The 23,577-nt window shown below is 35.3% G+C and overlaps 1 protein-coding gene across 4 annotated transcripts in view; it reads right to left on the bottom strand.

Annotated features, from left to right (window-relative positions):
- RAP1A (RAP1A, member of RAS oncogene family) overlaps positions 1 to 23,577 on the bottom strand; it is a 76,808-nt gene that overhangs the window by 10,583 nt on the left and 42,648 nt on the right. For 2 of the 4 annotated variants that reach the window (XM_007101683.4, XM_055084383.1), the window contains exons 2-6: positions 11,119 to 11,202; positions 7,788 to 7,856; positions 5,632 to 5,688; positions 2,672 to 2,812; positions 1,062 to 1,205 (exon numbers count right to left, since the gene is read on the bottom strand). In XM_007101683.4, coding sequence (XP_007101745.1) covers positions 1,062 to 1,205; positions 2,672 to 2,812; positions 5,632 to 5,688; positions 7,788 to 7,856; positions 11,119 to 11,175 — 468 coding nt within the window. In that variant the 5' untranslated portion in view covers positions 11,176 to 11,202. The remainder of the gene's footprint in view (positions 1 to 1,061; positions 1,206 to 2,671; positions 2,813 to 5,631; positions 5,689 to 7,787; positions 7,857 to 11,118; positions 11,203 to 23,577) is intronic. The other 2 variants (XM_055084384.1, XM_028489010.2) reach the window with 1 other exon arrangement.

Below are 23,577 nucleotides of genomic sequence, written 5' to 3'. Positions count from 1 at the left end.
TCATTTAAAAAGTGAAATAATAGTCTACAACCATAATTATCAGTCAAGGAAAAGTGACCAAAAGAACCAAAGGCCAGAGAGGAATCGTAAGCAAAAACACACCAGAGGACTCTGATAATCTAAACCAGTCTTAACTCTCATCTATGTTGTAAGTATGCTGAACTCTGACTGATTACCTGTGATGCTACAAATGGCAAGCACACTGGCAAATGAAGACTTTTGTACTACTGGGAAAGGAAAGACGCCTATTCTGCTTTTTTTTTTTTTTAAAGAAAATAAAAGGCTTATGTTAAAATTAACAAAAGCAAAGGAATCTCTTAAGATTTTGCTTGGATGTAGTGGTCACAGTTGGGGATTGCACTAATCTTTTAGGGATCCAGTAAACTATTGGCCCTTTACATCCAGGCAGGCAAGCTTACTTGTTAAGCATTCCTGTCCCCAGCTATGTTCTCAGGATAGTGGAGTAGTTAAGTCCTGGACAAAAAAAGCCTTGTGCACCTGCTGTATCGGGCCTAAAAGACCAAGTGAATTATAGTTCTGTATCCATCCACACTCACACAGATTCTTCCCTTTGAGTCATGCACCAAAGGGAAGCAGGACTCAAAACACCAAATTCCATGATATCTTTCTGTACGACATAAGTTCATTACAGTTAACTACTTTGATTTTTTTTAGTTTTCTACTTGACTTTACAACCTTTTTACACATATCTGCATAGGTAATTGTTATAATACAAGGGTGATGTGACAATTTTCACACACCACCTTCTGGCTTATCATTTAGAGGCTTAGCAGGACGTTAAAAAACATATTCTTTAACTTAAACTACCTCTTTGCCAACAGGTAAATATAAGTGTCCTCATCACAGCCATCAAACTGATTTCATATAAGAGAAGGAATATGGTTTCTAGGAATTACTTAGTGTTTTCCATAAATTGATAGATAAAGACTACTTAAAAGAACACCACTTTTTCTTTTTAAAAAAAATGTTTTTGGCTGTTAACTTGAAAGAAAGGAAACTAAAAAGGCACTTATTTGTACTGCTTAGCAGCTGTAGTTTACCTCATTAACGTTGATCTTCGACTTTGCAGAAGATTCTAAAAAGGCACAGTTACACCACTGTCTTGCTAAATTCTGACCCTGTTCTTTGCCAACTACTCGCTCATCTTCCAGGTCACATTTATTACCAACCAAAATCATTGGAACCTGCGGGAAGGAAAAAATCGTATAATAAGCCCTAACATACTTGTTACTCAGCCTTTTGTAAGTAAGCAACTACCAGCCACCAACTGAAATGTGTTAGTTAGGACTATAATCTTCATCAAGTGATTAAAAAAAGGTGTATGTACGTGTGTTGGGGGGAAAATGGAGGGGGAAGAGACAGAAAAAATATGGACGAGATTCTACAACACTGATCTGGCTACATTATTTTAAGACTATAATCCCAAAATTCTCAGGTGGACTAATGCTAATGGCTGAATTCCAAGTAGAAAAATCTGAAGGAAAAGGAACCTCCTGCAATACTCATTGTCTTGGTGTGTTTTAAGTGCCTCATCTCACAGGACCAAAAAATGCCAATAGTAGCAGCAAGACCAACACGTTAATAAGTTTTACTTCTACAACTGACATCTAGATCTGAAGACTAGCTTAGGTGAGATATTAAGGAAAAGTAAGAATAAAAATACAGCCACTGAGTAGCTATGTCTTCATCTACAACTCAATCTTTAGTTTATTACATGGGATAAAGAGATTAACATTACCAGAGTTCAGTGATTTGCATGTAATTGCCTATGAAAAGAGAACTCTCTTAGATGAATTAGTCATGGGAAGAAAGAGAACTATTCATTAGGTTATGGTTGGTCATGAGTCATATGGTGCAAATTCCTCCCGCCTACAGTATTACCCAAAGTTGAGGTCCTAAGCAGGTGCCTATGTTCCCATTAATAATGAGAGAGAACACACAAAAACTGAAAAGAAGGTACAAATGAAATTTTATATCCTAATTTATACAACTTTTGAAAAGGAACTTTCTGTAGCTCAAAACTGAGACAAACGTAAAATATACATTTAATCTTTGCAAAAAGGCACAACAACGATGCTATTCATCAAATAAGACAAGAATTCTAAAACAGTATATTTTACCACAATAAAAAATTAACATTAAAAAAAGAATTCTAAAACAAAAACAAAATTAAAAAAATATAAAAATGCAAGTTAATTAAAATCTTTAACATAATTCAAAGGAAAAAACTAAGTAAAAACTGTACCAACAGAATTTTAGAAATAGGAACATAGCATTACAGTTCTTAATAATGTTCTCTGAACACTGTTTCTGACATAACTACCAACTTTCCAAGCCCAACTGGAGTCCCCCTTCTTCTACGAAGTACTCTTTGATTCTTCTTTCTCCACTGCTCTTATGACCCACATAGCACCATGTAGGTCATAAGTGCAGTGGAGAAAGAAGAACTTTACATACGTGTCCTTCTTTTCTAACCATCTCAGCATATTATCTGTAGGTAAATTTAGAAAGCTTAAAAATGTTTTTGGTCACCAGGGCTCTTAGGCGCATGGTAAATACCCTCTAAATCCTCTACTGATAGAGAAAATGGACACTTTTTATTTGGCCACAGAGAGATGGCAGTATGCTATATATAGAGAGAAATACTTACATCTTCTGTGTCCTTAACCCGTAAAATCTGTTCCCTCAGGTCTTGTAAGTCATTAAACGTGGACTGAGCTGTAATAGAATATACTAGTGCAAACCCTTGGCCATTCTTCATATACAAATCCCTCATCGCTGTAAATTGCTCCTATAATAAAAAACATGCAATTATAAATATGACTTCTTAAATGTATATCGAAACAATTTAAATCAGAATAATCACAAGTGAGCTACTGAATTTTTTTTTTAATGTATGTATGTATTTTTTTTTTTTTTTTTGGCTGCATTAGGTCTTCGTTGCTGCACGCGGGCTTTCTTTAGTTGTGAGTGGGGGCTGCTCTTCATTGCGGTGCATGGGCTTCTCATTGAGGTGGCTTCTCTTGTTGCGGAGCACGGGCTCTAGGCACACGGGATTCAGTAGTTGCAGCACGCAGGCTCAGTAGTTGTAGCGCACAGGCTTAGTTGCTCCGCAGCATGTGGGATCTTCCCGGACCAAGGCTCAAACCTGTGTCCCCTGCATTGGCAGGCGGATTCTTAACCACTGTGCCACCAGGGAAGCCCTGAATTCTTTATTACATGTTATCATGATAGGAAACATAAGACGTGATACACGGTTTCTGGAAAATTTGAGATGAATGTTCCTGTCCCCTACGTACATGACTAGAAACAACTACAGAATTAGAAGGGAAATCTTAACCACTTTGTTTCTGTGTGATTTAGAAAAACTGCATATAGTTCCTTTTTATATATAGATTTTAATTATTTTGGTGCTATAAAAGTTTATATCCAAAGTAGTGTTTTTGTAAAAGAGAAGCCAAGTACTGAACCCTGAGGCCCTCCAACATTAAGAGGTTGGGGAAATGAAGACAAATCAGGAAAGGAGACTTAGGAGTAATGAATCATACAGGGAGAAAACCAAGCAAGTGTTGTTTCCTAGAAGTCAAATGAATAAAATTTTTACAGATAAGGATAATGATCTACTGAGTCAAAGGTTGCTGAAAAGTCAAGGAAGTTGAGGATATATCCGAGGGATTGATTATGAATGACAGACCATGGACTTGAAGCTGTGTAAAGAGGGGGTTGAGGATATGATGGATAATCAAAGGTGTTAGATTAACAGACTGCAGATTACAGTCAGGTTGAAGGGTATGAAAGGAAGTGAGATGGAGAAACAAGGGATGGTTAGTAGAGAGTAGGACACTTGAAAATGAGATTTAAGATGGTATTATGTTACTGGTAATCATATAGTCTAGGGTAAAGACCACGGGCATGAAAGACTGAAGCAGGGTGGAGGTCAAGGAGCTGAGAGGCCAAGCTACTGGATCATCTATATTACCTGTAAAGATTCTATTTGGATACGAAAATCACCAAGAATTCGGACTAAAGCAGCATTGGAGAAAGTAAGCAAAAATCTCAAGGAGCAAGGAGTGATCTAGAACAAGATCAAAGAGCATCAACTACTTTCCAAACGTTATGCAAGGCACTGGGGACAGAGAAGTAAACAGAAAATTACAACACAGCATGCTGAGTGCTAGGATGGTAGAAATACAAGATATTTGAGAGCACAAGCGAAAGATCTCTACAGAAGGGGTAAATTTTCTTAATTTGGACAAGAGGAGGAAGAAACAATGCCCTCACACTTGTGGAGGCTGTGAAAGGAAGAAATAGAAAGTTTTTGTTTTTTTTTAACTGTTGGGGTCTTTGGGAACAAAGGAGAATTATTGCTGATTCAGAAGCTAGGAAATTTGGGGGTTGGGCGAAGTGGCAAGAGGGGGAGATCTCAATTCAGGTGATATAAGAAAGAAGGAGTTCCAGTGATCCAAAGCTTCCTGTTGGAATCAAGATCCATTTTCCCACAAAAGAATAGAAAAATATGGTATAATTCGTACTCTAATTGCTCCAGTCGGCTTAAGCTTTTTGGTCTGAAGCTTTCTCACCATTTATAAAATTAGAGTGGGAATATTTGTGCTGAATTTTAAAACAACTTAAAACATTTAAGAATACCATCATCCACTTTACGCAAGAGGGGAGAGATATGGGAACATATGTATATGTATAACTGATTCACTTTGTTGTAAAGCAGAAACTAACACACCATTGTAAAACAGTTATACTCCAATAAAGATGTTAAAAAAAAAAAAAGGAATACCATCCATTTTAAAGCTAGGAATTGCCTAATAGGTAAAGTCTATGTATATGGAGAAAAAAAAAAAGAAAAGAGAATCATTTAATGTGTACATTTTTTGTGGTAGTATAATTGTGGCAGAATAAAACCATCATTAATTAATTAAACAATTTAAAAGGTGATGACAAATGAAGACAATGAAAATAAAAGCAAATACAAAGAGCTCATACTATATAAAAGACATTTTGTGCCAAGTGATTTATAATCACTATCTCATTTGATCATTATAAGCACCCTATAATGTACTAAACGTCATTATACTCATTTAAGCATGTGAAAAATGAGGCTCAAAATAATCCTAAAGATTTTTGTCAGAACACACGTATCTGTCACCAGTCCCTTGAGATGTTAAAATGCTAATAAAAAGCAAAAAAAGTTTTTTAAATAAATGAATGACCACGTGTCAAGAGTTAGTCTTATTTAAACCCAGAGAAACACTTATTTTAACTAAAATTCTCTATTTAAAATACTTTCCTTTTGTTTGTTTGTTTAAAGCACTAAGAGCATAATCCTTACCTCAATACAGGGAAAAGAAACTCAACACACAGATTCTGTAGGTGAATGCAACATACAATTTAATAGTGATATGTGGGCATTAAGTACATCATAGATAGTTTCACGCACATAAGAAAATTTAAGAAGCCCTACATTTAGAGACTTAACGTTCTTAATCAGAACAAATGCTTTTACTCACAGGAATCATTCAGGTGACCAAATACTGTTCACAAATGAAAATCTGTCCCCCCACCCCCACCAAAAAAAAAAAGAGAAAACATCCTTACTGTTCCTGCTGTATCCAGGATTTCAAGCATACACTGTTGGCAGTCTACTTCAACTTGCTGTTAGGGTGGGGGCGAGGGTGGAGGGGGATGAAAAAGTAACATCAAAATGTCAGTCTGTTTTCCTCCCACCTCTTCACTCAAAGTCCTTATTAACAACTACAAAGCCTTTCTCTAGCAGTTTGCTGTATTGGTGGAGATCAACTTGGTACTACAGTAAAGAACAGGAGGTCTCAAACACATAATAATACAGAAGCTAGGACTGTTAATCCTGAGTTTGGATATTTTTCTGACCACTATGAACTCTCAATAATGATTTTTGTTATTATTAGAAGCCAATGGTCATATTCTGCAATTTAAGAAAAACTGCAACAAACAGGTATAGTTCTAACAGGGAAAAAAATGTATAAAGTATGTATATTTATATTATCTTCAAAACAAAGCACAAAAATGTACAAACTATGTATATTTATATTATCTTCAAAACAAAGCACAAAAGCAGCTCAAAACACAGCCAATATCTGGGGGTAAAGAAAACTCTGCCAACTTCCCAGATTCAGGTTGTCAAAGTTTTACTAAAATATGCCCCAAATTTAATATAAAGGAAATTTTTAAGAGATAAAGGGAACATAATAACACTGAACCCATATAGTTCTCAAGACTTTTAAAAAAAGGTACTTCTTTGGAAAAGCTGTGTGTATAAGGTGAAATTTCATATACTGAATTCTACTTTCCCAGGGCTTTATAGAAGAGAAGGCTGGCCTAAAGAAAGTATCAACTATTAGCTGTGAGGAAAATTTTTAATAAAGAAGGGATTAAGGAAAGTGCTTCAGCATTCAAGGTACAGATCTCCGTTTGTAGTTAAAGCTTTAACCAGCAACTTATTTGGGGGAAATTTCAGTAATGCAACATGGTCTTCTAAAAATAAACATATTATAACCTAAGGACTATTTTAAACTCTGCTTCTGGGTCAGATCAGGAATTGATGAGGAGATCCACCACAGGTGGATCTACAAACTCACTGTCTACCACTTATGGGACAAATGTGATAATAACCTGCACAATCTGTGAATGGGCATGTTCAATGAACAATGAATTAGGTCTGTAGTTTCTCAATATATATCACAATTTTGTTTCCAATTTACAGATAATGAAACTGCTCTGCCAGTAGGCTTGATGAACTTAATTCAGCGAAAGTTATAGCACTATTTAAAGGTAAATTCTAAAACATCTACCAAAGCAATCCTTTCTTATTTGTTGAAAGGCAGGTTAATCTTTTTGGGGGGCAGTGGGGTATATCGTTGGTTGCTAGGCTTTCTTACAACACTGGCTCTTCCCCCCCATAACATACTTGGGAAATAAAATCATGAAAATTCTCCACAATTCTAGCTAGTCTTATAGTTAAATAAAATAGTATTTTTTGTCAAGACCAACTATTAAATTTTTTTTCCTTTTAAATAAGCTTTGCTTTTTAGAAAGCAGCTTTTGGTTCACAGCAACACTGAGCAGAAAGTACGGAGTTCCCATACACCCTTTTCCTGCTCCCTGCTAGCCTCCCCAACTATCAGCATCCTGCATCAGAGTGGTACATTTGTGAGAATCAATGAACCTTCCTGTATCAACACATCACTATCATGCAAAGTCCACAGTTAGCAGTTTTACTCTTGGTGTTACATTTTCTATGGGTTGGGACAAATTTACAATGTCATGTGTCCACCCTTATAGTATTATACAGAATCCAACTCTTTAACTTTTTACAGTTTAAAGGCGAAATATATTTAAAGTTATTATACAACTAAACAAAGATAACTTTCAGTTACTGTATAACTTCAAGCATAAAGTGTTCTTAATTTTAGTTCACAAAGAGTAATCAAAAATATACCTATTTATAAGCAATTTTTCTACATTCAAAGAATTCCCACCAGGAAAATGTGTACACTAAAGAACAGATTACTAATCAGTAACAGAACATGGAGCTCTCTATAGCTAATAAGCAGTGTTCTATGGAAAGTATTTTGTCTTGGTGAAACTTTTAAAAACAAATACAGAACATCTGTATCATTTCTCAAAACTATTTTCAAAAAAGCAATTCCATGGATCAAGTTTTAAAGTCATAAAAAGCTACTTGTAAGCATGTGTATACAAGTTTCATATTTTACCTTTCTGTAGGAATCTTCTATCGTTGGGTCATATTTTTCAACAAAAATTCCCTGAACAAATTGAACTGTCTAGAAATTTAAAAACAGCAGACAAAAGTTAAGGACTTAAAAGAAAAATCAGCCCCTCTTAAATGTTACTTAACTTCACAAAGTGGTAAAGGTTAAATGTAATTATGTGAAAACTGTGTAAACATGCAAATGTGAAGTGTCATTATTTTTCAATATAAGGATACATTCATAATTAAGAGTACACTTATGAAAAGAGGTGGCCATGTTAAAAGCTGTCAGCAATGCTGCTGCTGACATTACACTGTTAAAATAATTACTATATTAAGTTTTAAAATACAACGAAGATACAAATAAGGACATGGATTCTAATTTACTAAAATGTGAAAATTTATCAGTATTTAAACTATTACCCCTCTATGTATCTACAGCAAGTTTTATCTCATACCCTCAAAGGAGAGAGACAAAAGGTTGTAAATTTTAAATAAAGTCTTGAAACAGTCTTTCTAATGGTGGGGGAAAACAGAAGAGGGAATTAAAATTTATTGAGTTTATTAAATTTATAATCACATTCAAATTTCATATTCACCCCAGAAGTAATTATTTTTCTGATTTGCCAGCTGAGATTCAAACATATGCCTTCCTGATTCCAAAGCCTTACTCTTTGCATAGGAAAACATTACCTACTCATCTTTTTCAGATCATCTACTTTTATCTCTAAAATTTCTATAAGCAAAGATGGGAAGCTAGGTATTTTACCATTCAGTAAATGAAAAGAAGTACAGAAGATCGTTGTGAAATATTTCCTAGATAGCTTTAGAACGGGGTCTGGTACATCACTGCCTAAAAGCAAGGGTAAGAATGTGGACTGAGGTCATTCACACTTCAATTAGCCAGAGGAATATTTTATACACTATTTTAACTTGAATTAAATAGATTAATTTGAATATAGCAAACTTCTTCAACTATCTATAATGGTGGTTCCATTTCCTCAGCTCTCATTTACTCTTCAACCCACCCCAGGATGGTTATGGCATCATCACCTTACTGCAGCTGCTTTTATCACATCCAGCTACTATGCTATGACTTCTGAGCAGTCAAGCAAAGGTACATTATTTACATTCAAGTACAAGATACATTCTTCTATGCTGGATCCTCCAATCCTACCTACTCTTTAAAGGTTGAGAGGTACTCAGAGCCTAGTCCTGAGTTGTCTTCTCTCTCTATTCTCTCTCTAGACAAACTCGTTAATTCCCATGGATTTTTAATTAATTTATTTTAAAAAGGTAATTCATGGACATAGGACAAAATGCAAAAGACACAAAAACATATGTAATGGTAACTAATTCTATTTACCACCTTTTACAATTCCACTCCTAACGAAGTAATTGATATGTTATCTGTAGCTTACTGAACCTTGCAAAAATAGCCTCTGTTCTTTTATAGTATCTCCCCCCTCATTCTTCCTTTCTTATAAAACACATATGGTACTCTACACTGCTTGGTATCTTTTTCCTCCTAAGTAATACAGCTTAGATATCATTAATTATCAGTATATACAGAGCTGCTGCATTCTTTTTAATGGTTTATAGTATTCTACTCAAAATACGTTATTAAAAACTTATTTAACCCCTACTGGTAGACATTTAGGTTGTTTCCAAACTCTTGCCACTGTAAAGAATGTTGTAATAGACATCCTTGACCATGTCATTTTGTATATGTGTACTTATGTGTGGGATACATTTCCAGAAAGGGACTTGCTGAATTGAAAGTTACATGCATTTAAAATAACGGATACCAAGAGGGAAGAGATATGGGGACATATGTATATGTATAACTGATTCACTTTGTTATAAAGCAGAAACTGACACACCATTGTAAAGCAATTATACTTTAATAAAGATGTTAAAAAATTTAAAAAATTAAAAAAAAAAAATAATAAAATAACAGATACTCGCAAACATTCACTACAGAGGTACTAAATTATACTCCTAACAGTAACGTAATTCCCATGAAATAAATACCATAGATATATTCATGGCAACCCAAATCATACCACAAGTCTCTCTTTTAAGCTATTGTCTTGAGGATCTGATGTTTATTTGATGTATTTACTCGAACATCTCACAAGCACATGACATTTGACATGACTCTTGATTTTCACTCTCAAATCTGCTCATTCTCCAGTGCTTTCCTTCTACTTCTTTAATGGTCCATTCATAAAATCAGTAGCTCGATTGTGATATTTGGGAGTCACCCTCGACAGGCTCCTTCTCTCCTAGTCCCCATATCAACCTAGCACTAAGTTAATAGTCAATTCTACCTCCTATTTAACTCTCAAAACATCTACTTTTCTCTTCTTCACTGCTAATATAAGTTTCCACAAACAATAATGTGGTGTATTGCATTAACTCCCAACTTGTTTCCCACATCTTCTCTGCCTGTCTTCTAAATTACTCTTTATAGAACAAAGTGCTCTCTTTAAAACATATACCCAATTCTGTCACCACCACCACCCTCCAAAAACCCTACCTTCAACAGCTTCTCATTGTCATTAGGAATAAATTCTTACATGGTCTTCAAGTCATGGTCTTCAAGTCATGATCTGGCCCCTGCTTATCTCTCACCTCATTTCCCTCTACTTTCTTCCCAGTTCACTCCTATCCCAACAACTGTGACCCTTCTCAGTTGTTCAAATGCTAATTTAGGTTCCCTTGTCATAGGGGTCTCTTAACAATATATACTTTTCTTTCAAAGTATCTCTCTCACAATTATAATCAAGTAGTTCTTTGATTAATTGTGTATCTATTACATCTCCTCCACTATAATGTAAGCTCTGTGAGGGAGACTGTGACTGTTTTTGTTCACTGTTGTAACTTTAGAGTCTGACGTTGTAGAAGCTCAATGAACACTTACTAAATAAATACAGCATGTGTACAAAAAAATGACCTTTATTCCACTTAAGTCTGGGATGGGGGTAGGGTAGGACTTAATCCACTGGTACTTGTAATAATCAGTCTCCCACACTAGAATGTAAGTTCCTTAACAATGAAAACAATTTTATTCCTCTTTGAATCACAAACACTAGTGCTTAACATAAAATAGGGAGCCAATAAATATTTGATAAATGAAAGAATGAATGAGCCACCATTATAAAACTACACATCCATGGTTACTGAATGAGTCCTTGTACCCTGGTAGGCCAGATATTAGGCATATAAAACATACTGCCACCTTTTCTGAGTGACTAGAAGTTGTAAAGCAAGAAAATATCACCGTTCTTCTTGTATTATATTAATTAATTATAGTTAGGTGGCTAACTTACCAGAGCAGACTTCCCCACGCCTCCTGAACCAAGGACCACTAGCTTGTACTCACGCATGATGTGGTCTTTTTAAATACTGACAATCTGGAAAAAAAAAAAAAAAAAATCAAAGATTAATAAACATGCTAAGAATAGCCTAAGAATGTAAAACTGTCACATGAAATAACATGACATTTTGTTTTTTGTTTGTTTTTTCCCTTAAAACTATCAAGAGGAAGACAGAGGCTATACAACAAAACCATGAATATTTTAATATAAATTTATAGGACCACTGCCAGGCATTTTAATTCATTACAGATCATCATTGACTAGTCATCAATCATTAGCCTGTTCATGTTACTTCGTATTTGATCAGAAAATAAGATGATTAAAACTAGTAGTTATAGCTACAATCACAAGCCCGACTCTTTACGAAGCTACCACTTAAACTTACATACTTTTTTGAAAAGTTCACATGAGCTTGAATATAATGAAAATGCTATTATACTGTTTTGTTCATTATTGTATTATTGGTGAACCACGTAAACTGTTACCTCAAATATTATTATGATACAAATGGGAAAATGTAGATGAAATTGTTAAAACTCTGTAGGTAGGTACTGCTGGTTTATTTCATAAGGCCCAAACTGCTGGGATGGGGGGAAGAAATATAAACTTTATTTTTTATCTCCATAATTATCTTAAAAAGATACAAAAGAATTTCCAATGACCATGATGGTGTAAATAGGAATGAACTTTCCATCCCACAATAAACAGCTAAAACACCAAACAAAATATATGAAACAACTGTTTGCAGACATCGTTGGACAATAAGTAGTATAGCACTGTGATCTCTGAGAGATGGGAAGGAAATGAAGTGAGACCTACAACCACCCTGGCTTTCTGCCTAGAGGTACTTTTCAGATTGTGATGCAGGGAGAAAAAACTCAAGCAGAAGTTACCAGAGAAGTGGGAGTTATGCACAGAAAACTCCAGAAATCTGCACAGGGGTCCACCTGAGTCTGCGGCCAAACACTAAGCCAGGCATGCAGGATGAAACTCCATGAGGTAAGGCAAAGAATAAATAGGAATCTGTAAGCTGAGCAATTCCCAGAGTGCTGGGAAATATTGACATTCTGACCAGAAGAGTCTTCTTTGTTGAAAAATAGGCAATTCACTTGAAACCCCAGACTATTCATACTTAGTACAGGAGTAAACAAACCCTAGAGTAAAAAATACTCTACATGCTTCCTAAAAAGGCTTAAAAATAAGCCTCAAAAGGATTGAGTCAATCCATAGATAACAACTGCCTGTCAGAACAAGTCCAAGATTTTTTTAAAGAAAAAAAAAATTCTACCGTTCAACAATATAAAATTTTCAACGTCCACAGCATCCAATAAAAATTAATAGACACGGGGCTTCCCTGGTGGCGCAGTGGTTTGAGAGTCCGCCTGCCGATGCAGGGGACACGGGTTCGTGCCCCGGTCCGGGAAGATCCCACATGCCGCGGAGCGGCTGGGCCCGTGAGCCATGGCTGCTGAGCTTGCGCGTATAGAGCACAGGAGAGGCCACAACACTGAGAGGCCCACATACCCCAAAAAAAAAAAAAAAAAAAAAAAAAAATTAATGGACACGTAAGAAAGAAAGAAAATATGACCTGAAACTAGGGTGGAATGAGTCAACTGAAACAGTCCCAGAAGTGAGATAATGGAATTAGCCAATGAGGACTCTAAAACTGCTATGATAAATATGCTCAAGGATTTAAGGAAAATATGAGGAGAGAAATGGTAGACATAAAAGAACGAAAATGAACCTCTAGTGTTCAAAAACAGTATCTGAAATGGAAATATAACCAGATGGGATTAACATTATATTAAATACTGCAGAAGGAAAGTTCAGAGGAACTGAGGTGAAGACAGAAAAAAGCTGACGAGGAGGGTAAAGAGTGGGGAGATGGAAGGAGAGGGAGAGAGAAAAGAAAAGGAAGAAGAAAAATAAAAGAAGAAAGAAGAGGAAAAGCAGAGCTATCAAGTATATGTGTGTAACTGGAATGGGGTGGGGGGGTTGAATAATAAAATAAATAATAAAATACTTCAAAATTTGATAAAAACTATAAATCCATAGACCCAAGAAACTCAATGAGCCCTCTCCTTAGTATAAATACAAAGAAAAGCACAAGGCACAATAATCAAATTCCTGAAAAACTGTCAAAGAGAGAAAATCTTACAAGAAGCCAAAGGAAAAAGTTTAGCTACCGAGGAACAAAGTTAAGAAAATATATACTTTCTTGAGAAGTTATGCAAGACAGAAGAAAATACATCTTCCAAATGCTTAAAGAAAAATATGGTCAACCTAGAATGCTAAATACAATGAATGTATCCTTCAAAAATGAAAGTGAAATATTTTTTTTTTTCAGATCCAAAAAAAGAAAGAAAAGCTGGGGGAAGAAAAAAGTTCACCAGCCTGCACTTAAAAAAAGCAAAAAAAATTCTTCAGGTGGAAGAAAATGATAACAGATGGAAATGTGGATCTACATAAAGAAATGACAACTGGGGCTTCCCTGGTGGCGCAGTGGTTAAGAATCCACCTGCCTATGCAGGGGACATGGGTTCGAGCCCTGGTCCAGGAAGATCCCACATGCCGCAGAGCAACTAAGCCCGTGTGCCACAACTCCTGAAGTCCGCGCGCCTAGAGCCCGTGCTCCACAAGAGAAGCCACCACAATGAGAAGTCAGTACACAACGAAGAGCTGCCCCCGCGTGCCACAACTAGAGAAAGCCCGCGACCAGCAACAAACACCCAACGCAGTCACAAATAAATAAATAATTAATTAATTTTAAAAAAGAAAAAGAAAAAGAAATGACATTACTAAAGAAATAAAAAGTACCAGAAATGGTGACAGTAAATCTACAAGACTTTTTTGGCCTCTTAAAGCAAAAATAACAACGTACCACAGGGTTTACAACATACGTAGAAGTAAAATATATTACAATAATAGCACAAGAAAGGGAAGGGAACTGGAAGTATAATGTTCAAGGTTCTTACGTTATATCTGGAGTAGTATATTATTTGAAGGTAAATAATTATATGTTAAAGATGCATACTGTATATCCTAAAGCAACCACGGGGGTGGGGATGGGGGATGGCGGAGAAGAGGCATAGCTAATAAGCCAGTAGCTGAGGTAAAATGGAATACTAAAGAAAAACAAAAATCAACTCATCCACAAAATAGCAGGAAAAATACAAACGAGCAGAAAAGAACAAAGAAAAGATGGGAGAAATACAAAACAAATAGGATAGAATTAAAAGGCAACCAAATCATTACATTAAATGTAAATCATCTATTCTAATACCCAACATTCAAATTCAAAGGTAAGATAAAAAAGCAAGACCTAATTATATGTTGTTTTCAAGAAACAAATACAAGAAAAGTTAAAAGTAACACTTTTTGGTGACAGAGTCACAGTTGGTGTTTATATTACCACTGTGGTATGTTGCCTGCATTCAAAATAGGAACAAATACTCAATTTCATTTAGAGGTTAGTAAAAGAAGATTTATCTTGGGAATTCCCTGGCAGTCCTGTGGTTGGGACTCAGCACTTCCAATGCAGGGGGCACATCCCACAAGCTGTATGGCCGGGCCAATAAATATAGGGTTGGCCAAAAAGTTCCTTCGGTTTTTAGGTAAAAATAAAAGATACATTTTTCATTTTCACCAAGAACTGTACTGAACAATGAATGTATTCACCGTTTTGTTTCACTACCTTTTGCCATTTTTCAGACTTCGTAATTCCATCTTCCCAAAACTTTTAATCTTTTTGAGCAAAGAACTGTTCCAGGTACCTTTTACAGTCTTCCAGGGAATTGAAATTTTTTCCATTAAGAGAATTTTGTAAAGACCGAAATAAATGGAAATCTGAAGGTGCAATGTCTGGTGAATACAACGGATGAATCATAACTTCCCAGCTAAGCTGTAACAGCTTTTGCCTGGTCATCAAAGAAACATGCGGTCTTGCATTATCCTGATGGAAGATTATGCGTTTTCTGTTGACTAATTCCGGATGCTTTTTGTTGAATGCTGCTTTCATTTGATCTAATTGGGAGCAGTTCTTGTGGCAATTAATCCTCTGGCTTTCCAGAAGGAGCTCATAATAGAGGACTCCCTTCCAATCCCACCATATACACAACATCACCTTCTTTGGATGAAGACCAGCCTTTGGTGTGGTTGGTGGGGTGGTTCATTTCGCTTGCCCCACGATCTCTTCTGTTCCACATTACTGAACAGTATCCACTTTTCATCGCCCATCACAATTTGTTTTAAATAACGGAACGTTTTCGTTACGTTTAAGTAGAGAATCACATGCGGAAATAAATACTGTCAAGAAGGATCCCCGCCCCGCCCCGCGCCCGCTCAACTTATGTGGAACCCAAACATCAAAGCAATTAACATAACTAAGCTGGTGCAAATGATTTTCAACACTTGATTTGGATATTTTGAGTATGCTGGCTATCTCCTACATGTTATAACATTGATTGTTCTCAATTAATGTCTTGATTTGATTGCTATCAACTTCAACTGGTCTACCTGACCGTGCAGCATCATCCAGCGAGAAATCTCCAGCACAAAAACCACTTTCGACACGTTTGATCAGTCACAGCACCTTCTCCATACACTGCACATATCTTTTTTTGCGTTTCAGTTGTGTTTTTACCTTTCTTCAAATAATAAAGCATAATATGCCAAAAATGTTTTCCTTCCATCTTCAATATTAAAATGGCTACACAAAAATTCACCAATTTTGATGTCTTTTTTCAAGTGCATGCTGATATGACAGTTGTCACAATACAATCTAACAAAATTGTTTCAAATGAAGTTAAAGACAACTAAGTGCTACTAGAGCCATCTTATGGAAAACACCGAACAAACTTTTTGGCCAACTCAATCAATCATTCAATCAATCAATCAAGATGTATCTTCCCCCCCCATACAAGTGCTGGGGACCTTAAATTATGAATCCTTACCTATTCTAAGCAGTTAGCATTTTAGGTTACTCTAGTCAGACTGTTCTCAAACTTTTTGGTTTCAGGTCTTCTTTACACTCTTAAGAGCTTTTGTTTATATGGGTTCTCAGGAATGGATGTTAGATTTTTTTCAAATACTTTTCCTGCATCTATTGATATTATATGGTTTTTCTTTTTCTTCTACCAATATGACCACTCTTACTGCTTCTGTTCAACACTGTACTAAGCTATGTATAGTAGGTTCTAGCCTATGCAAAAGGAAGAAGTGAAACTTTCTTCATAGATGACATGATCCTGTATGTAGAAAATTCTAAGGAATATACAAAAAAGCTACCAAACTAATAAGTGGCTTCAGGATAAAAGACTGATACAAAAAAAGCAACTGTATTTCCATATACTGGAAAATAACTGGCAATAAAATTTTTAAAATACCATTTACAATAGCATCCAATAAGAAATAAATACTTATAAATAAATACAGGATAGCTTTTCAATGGAAGTTACATAAAAGATAAGTGAAAAACTGAAGAGGAATGTTATAGGTGTATAGGAAAGGGCATGCTAAGCAGAGGAAAAGCTTGAGCAAATACTCCAAATTATTAAATACAGAAGATTTAGGGAATACCACATAGCTCAGCATGGGTAAAACACAGGGTTTAAAAATAAGGTATGGAAAATGAAGCTGGGTATGGAGACTGGGTTATGCTTGCAAAGGCATTTGCCACATTAAGGAGTTTACTTTTTATCTAGTAAGCAATGAGGAGTAAACAATGATTTTTTTGTTTTGTTTTGTAAAAGTCAAGTTTTATTACTTTTTTTTTAATATTTGAATTTTATTTTATTTATTTTTTTAAACAGCGGGTTCTTATTAGTTATCTATTTTATACATATTAGTGTTATATATGTCAATCCCAATCTCCCAATTCATCATCACAGACGTAGAGAACAAACGTATGGATACCAAGGGGAGAAAGTAGCAGGGGGAGTGGGGTGGTGGTGGTGTGATGAATTGGGAACAGTGATTTTTTTAAAAATTATATATATATATTCTGGAAAGATAACTGATAACAGTATATAAAATAGACTGAAGGAAAGAGAGACTAGAGGGGCAGGGAGAATAGTTAGGAAGCTACTGTAATAGCTCAGGTGGAAAATGACACAGGCCTGTATAGTAGCACTAGGGCTGAAGAGGCGACAGTGGTTTACTGAAGGTAAAACTGACAAAAGACTCCATAGCTGACTAGAGGTTATTATTAAGGGGAATGAAGAACAGTCATGGATAAGTCTTAGATATCTACCTTGGGCAAATTAGGTGGCTGGTGGCATACCTCCAATTAAGACCGGAAATATAAAAAGAAGGTTTAAAAAGAAAGTTAATGCCTTCTGCCAAAAATTAAGTGTGAGATTCCTATGGCAAAAGCAGGTAGATATCTGATAGATATTTAAAAATCCAAGTCTGGAACCTCAGTAGAAACCAATGGGTTGGTACGACTTAGGAGTTGATGTTATAAAAGATGGTAGTAGTTGAAACCATAGCAGATGAGATCAACCAAAGAGAATTTATTTATTCAGTGAAAACAGAAGAAAGCTAAGAACTGAGTGCTGAAAAACAACCACATTTTACTACATAGATGGACAGAAAACCTGAGGAAAAAGTGACGTGGGAGAGGTTTGTGCTGGATACTAGTAATCCTATACCTCTACCTGTATCAAATAATTCTTTCATTTCTATGGGGGGAAAAAAAAAGTTGTTAAACACAAGAGCATGTATTTCAACCAGACAGATCCCCATAACCGTAACCCCCTTTCGAAGCCCCCAGTGATTCTTAGTCTGGGGATTGCTGTCATTTTAAGGAGATGTGAATTCATCACCTCTCTCATCCAAAAATGTGTACCTTTCGAGAGGGAATCCTAATATAGTAAGGCTTATTTATGCTCCCCAAATTGCCTCCTAGGGCAACAGAATTTGGGGAAAAGCACTCAGACATTGCCAAATTATTTTGGGTATTGTGTAAGAACAAAATATTCGTCCCCTGTTCCTCAACTCGAGGGGTAAGAGAGTCGACTTCCAAAGTCATTTTTCATACATACTGTATGCATACAAAATTATTTTCTTTACACCTAACAAGTACCATGGATTATAAATGTATATACATATGGACAAATGCAGATACAAGAATAATATAGCTCAGATAAGAAAACACATACAAATGCCCAATGAGGAATAATGTAGATTAATATTTTCTTTTTAAAGGGGGTTAGTTCTAACTCATTACTGCCAAGTTAGAAAACTACTATGTTCTTCCAAGCAAATCCCATGCCTTTTTATGGAAATCTCTTGTGCCGTGTACTCCCAACACAGCACCAGAAAATTTCTCACTCTGGTTAAGATTCCCTGACAAATAAGGAGGACAAGAATAAACATTACACTACGTTTACATTTTAAGTCAATCTTGAATCCCTAACACTATGGTCCAAGATATAACATTTTTTCACTCTTCAAACTTCAGCAAAACTACTTCTAAATTTCATAAAGTAACATAACTTGATTTCCTTGTGATGCAAATAGACCCCAACTTTGCTGTTTCTGTTTTTAAATATTTAAACTAATTAAAAGATGAAATAGTTTCTCCTGAACAACTGAACCTATGAAACAAAATTCATTAAAGGAAATTTAGTTGTGACAAGAAATTTTGGAGAAAAAATTTTTTACATTAAGGAACACTGAAGCTTAACAAGCAGTTATACTGTTGGTTATATTTAAATATTTACAGAAGCTGTGAATATTTTAAATGTGACAACTGACCACAACATGTTGGGGATGGGTGGGGACGGTGGTGAATAAATATGGAAATGATGGTAAGACTTAAGTTTCTAAAATAAAGAACAATGTTCCTCTTGGTACATCATAATGCAACATCAACTGTTTTTGTAACATAAAATCACATTATTTCATTGAGAGAAAATCTTCCTTGATACCTTCTCCTCTTATTCTTCTCAAGATTAGTATTTTGGGGAGAGGATGTATATAGGGATAAAGTGATCAGACATAATGTACTTATAAATGAAGTTTATAAATTAGTCTTCACACTCTAAAACCAGGTATACTCAGCCCAATAGCACTTCCTACCCCTTCCCAAATGAAAGAAGGTAAGCTCCTCTAAACAGAAGAGGCCAGTAGGGATTCTCAAAAAGAGCAGACAATTAATCACAGATTTGAGGAAAACAACTTGACAGAGGCAATAAATTCAACAAACAGAAGAACAAAAACCAAAGAAAAAAGAGTTAAAAGGGCCTATAAAACGCTATAAAATAAATGTAATATCCTTAAAGAAACCTGTGAAGTTATTAAATCTACGTAAAAGACACTTTGGAAACCTAGAAAATAAAAATATGAGCATCAAAAAAAAGTTCAGTAGATGGGCTGAAGAGAAAAATGGATATAGCTGAAAAAAGCAGGTTAGTGAACCAATATACTGAACCCACTCAAACAGCAGAACAAAAGGATGGGGAGATGTAAAGTGTGAAAGAGGTAAGAAGGATAAATCTCATCCTAAAAAACTTCTAGAGAAAAACATATTCCTCGCCCCTTGAATATGGGCAGATTCAATAAAATATAGCAAAAGTGGTGTTGTCTGACTTCTGAAGCTAGAAAGAGTGCCAGAATTTCCTCCTGGATCTTTCTCTTTGCAGCCATGCGTTTGGGCCCAGGCTGTAAGGCTGCCCTGAAGCTGCCACTTTGGAGAGACCACAGAGATGGGACAAAGTTGCTCGAGGAACCCCAGCTGTGAGTCCTTCCAGACCTGTGAATGAAGAAGATGATCCCAGACAGCCACCATTTGACTGCAACACCCAGAGGAGAGACCTTAGGCCAGATCTACATAGCTGAGCCACTCCCTAATTCCATACTCAAGAAACTGCGGGTGATAACACAAGGTTATTGTTTTAAGCCACTACATTTTGAATGTTTCGATAACTAAAAACAGAAGGAATAAAGGAATAAAAGGAAGGAACAAAGAACAGATGGACAAATTGAAAATAATGGATAATCCAAATATCACTAATTACATGAGTAAATGTTCAATAGGAAAAATTAAAATTAAAATACAAGACAAAATACATACAGCAGAAGTTGACAGAACTAAAGGAAAAACTAGTCAAATACACAATCATGATTAGATTTTAACATAACTCAGTATCTGATAAAAAAGGAAGATAAAAATCAGTAAGGATATATAAAAGATTTGACCAAATAACAAATCAACTTACTCCAGTAGACATATATAGAACACCACACCCAACAACTGCAAATTACACATTTTTCTAAATTGCACACAGATTATTTACTAGAACAGACAATGCTGGGCCATAAATCAGGTCTCAACAAATTTCAAAGGACTGAAATCATACAAAGCATACATTCTAACTACAATACAATTAAACTAGGAACCAATACAAAAACATAACTACATAATCTCAAAATGTAAGTTAAACAACATAATTCTAAATAATACATGGGTCAAAGAAGAAATCAAGATGGAAAGTAAACAACTAGAACTAAATGATAATAAAAATACATATCAAAAATTACTAGAAAAACAAATACCATATGCTAACACATATATATGGAATAAAAAAAATGGTTCTGAAGAACCTAGGGGCAGGACAGGAATAAAGATGCAGATGTAGAGAATGGACTTGAGGATGCAGGGAGGAGGAAGGGTAAGCTGTGACGAAGTGAGAGAGTGGCATGGACATATATACACTACCAAATGTAAAATAGATAGCTAGTGGGAAGCAGCCACATAGCACAGGGAGATCAGCTTGGTGCTTTGTGACCACCTAGAGGGGTGGGATAGGGAGGGTGGGAGGGAGAACCAAGAGGGAAGAGATATGGGAACATATGTATACATATAACTGATTCACTTTGCTATAAAGCAGAAACTAACACACCATTGTAAAGCAATTATACTCCAATAAAGATGTTAAAATAAAAATTACTGGAGTTGGTACTCCAACACAAAAAAGGAAAATGATTCAAGAAACAGAAAGGTGTAAGAACAAGAAATATGCCAAGCAAATAAATCAGTAAAAATTATAGTTAGGTATCTAATTATCACTGTAAAATATGTACAAAAATCTGGAAATAAAACTGATTATCTCAACCTTTTTGTTTGGGAGGAGATAGGAAGAAAGGCATGTTAAAGGTTTTCTCTTCTTGGGAAAAGGATAGATACTGAATCTCTCTTTTTCTATACATTAAAAAAAATATAAATCTAAACATGTGAAAAACGTAATGTCAACAACAAAATCATATAACTTAAAAATCACTAGAGAAAAAACGAGCAAAGAAAACTTGACCAACTCAACCAGAGTCAGAATATGAAAAATAAACAACAGGAAAGAACGGTAAAGAAGAGATAATAGGAAGAAGACAAAATAGATCAGTAGTCCCAATAAAAAGAAATCTTCCTAAATCCTAATTTTGCAAACCACAAATGATAAAAGCTTATTCTATGAAGACTATGATGACAAACTTAGAAAATAATACATTTAATTTACATGTAGCAAATCTTATAACATGTTATATAAATAGCTGGTTTTGTCTTTTCTTGTTTTAAATACTGAAGTTAGTATTTAACAACAGAATGCTTGAACCATAGTAAGTGTTTCTTTTGTGGTAATTCACTCTGAAAACATCTCCAGATATGGTCATCTAACCCTTTGAATTCTATGCCCACAAAACAGTCCATTCCTTTTCTGGATAACCTAATTGTTAGAACGTTCTTTACACTGCTGTTTCTTTGTAGTGGCCACTTACTGGGTCTCTGTCTCTGATGCCAAACAGAAAAAAGAGAATTCCTCTTCCAGTCTACGCTCCTTCAAATATGTGAAGACAGTTATTCCACCCGCCATATCTTCTTTTTCAATAAGCAGTCCTATTTCATTTTTCAGATGATAGTTTCAAATTCTGTAATCATTCTGCCTCCTACACAAAAGCTTTAGGTCTTACACTCTCTTAAACTAAAAGTAATATATGCAAATTAGTACTACTAGCAGGCATTACAAAAAGGCTTATAACAAAAAAGAGCAGTAACTATATCCCCTTAACCTACTTCAAACTTCTAGCTCTTTCTTTGAGTGTTCTCCATACTTCTAAATAAGATATTTATACTCCTATCTCTTGGTTTTTAGTTTTACATATTGCTCTTATGGTAGATGAGAATTTTAGCTCTCTTAAATAACACATAGCAAAGTAATATATTGATTACATTTCCTTTTTCGTATAACTTGTGTTTATTCTGGAATTGTCTACCAACGTGTTTTCCACCCAAACCTGCCAGATAATCTATGAATTTCATTCCCTTCTCCCCACCCTCCACCCCGCAAAAAAAACCCTTCCTGGAGCTTGCTGTAATCTGTACCAGCTGCTCTCCAGGCCCACAGATGTCTGTCACCCTAGACTTTCTTATGTACTGGTGTGCTTCAGAGTGCCTATCCACAGAGGTTACCACTACTATTTCTACTGCTCCTCCAGAAAATAAGGCACTTGTCCCCATAAGTCAACATCTTCTCTAAGCGCACTGTTTAAATCAACAGAACAGTGTGAATATGAACTACTGGGCTGGTGACAATGTTTTTTTAAAAGAGAAAGAAAGAAAAGAAAACACTAAATTATAGATCATTTTCAGTATTGTGCCGTCACTTTTTGGTATAAGTATCTAAAACTTAAAAAAAAAAAAACTTTTAAAAGCACAAGGTTTCCACAATTTCTTTGGTTCTTACATTTCCTTACTAAATGACACTTCCCTACTTCTTTATGTATCAAAAAAGGAACACAAATTCTACCGCTTTAGAAGACATTGACCCATCAATTATCCCCAAACAAATTTTTACTAAAACCTTTAGTAAATTATGACTGAGGCAGTTATCCCATTCATTGTACCCTTGACATTCTCTTAAGAATTCAGGTAAAGGATTAAAATATTTAATCCAACCATCTTACTTTTACAGGAGCAAAAATTTTTGGCAAATTTGACAAGCGGTCTTGAAAGGCTTATTATACTATTATGATAACTCATGCAATAATCTACCATTTGAAATTATTCCTTAAAAAAATGTATTAGCAAGTACATTTTTTTTTATAATAATCTCTGTAGCATCTGTAGTTACAGCTCCTTTTTCATACTTATTGTTTATTATGGCTTCTCTCTCTTTTGATCAATCTTACCAGATTTGTTAACTCTATTAGTCTTTTTCTAAGAATCAACTTCAGCTATGTTGATCCTTCATTGTTCACTTGTTTTATATTTCTTTATTTCTACTTTTATGTCTATTATTTCCTTCCTTTCTTTATTCTGTCCTGTTTCTAATTTAGATTGAATTCCTGGCTCGTTAATTTTCAGCCTTTCTTCTTTTCCAACAAATATCTCAGACCCTCCATCAGGGGTTTTTTTTT

This window comes from Physeter macrocephalus, chromosome 4, assembly GCF_002837175.3.
Source record: "Physeter macrocephalus isolate SW-GA chromosome 4, ASM283717v5, whole genome shotgun sequence".
Lineage (NCBI taxonomy): Eukaryota > Metazoa > Chordata > Mammalia > Artiodactyla > Physeteridae > Physeter > Physeter macrocephalus.
Note: the sequence above shows the minus strand (reverse complement) of the source record. Positions and strands in the feature narration are given on the sequence as shown.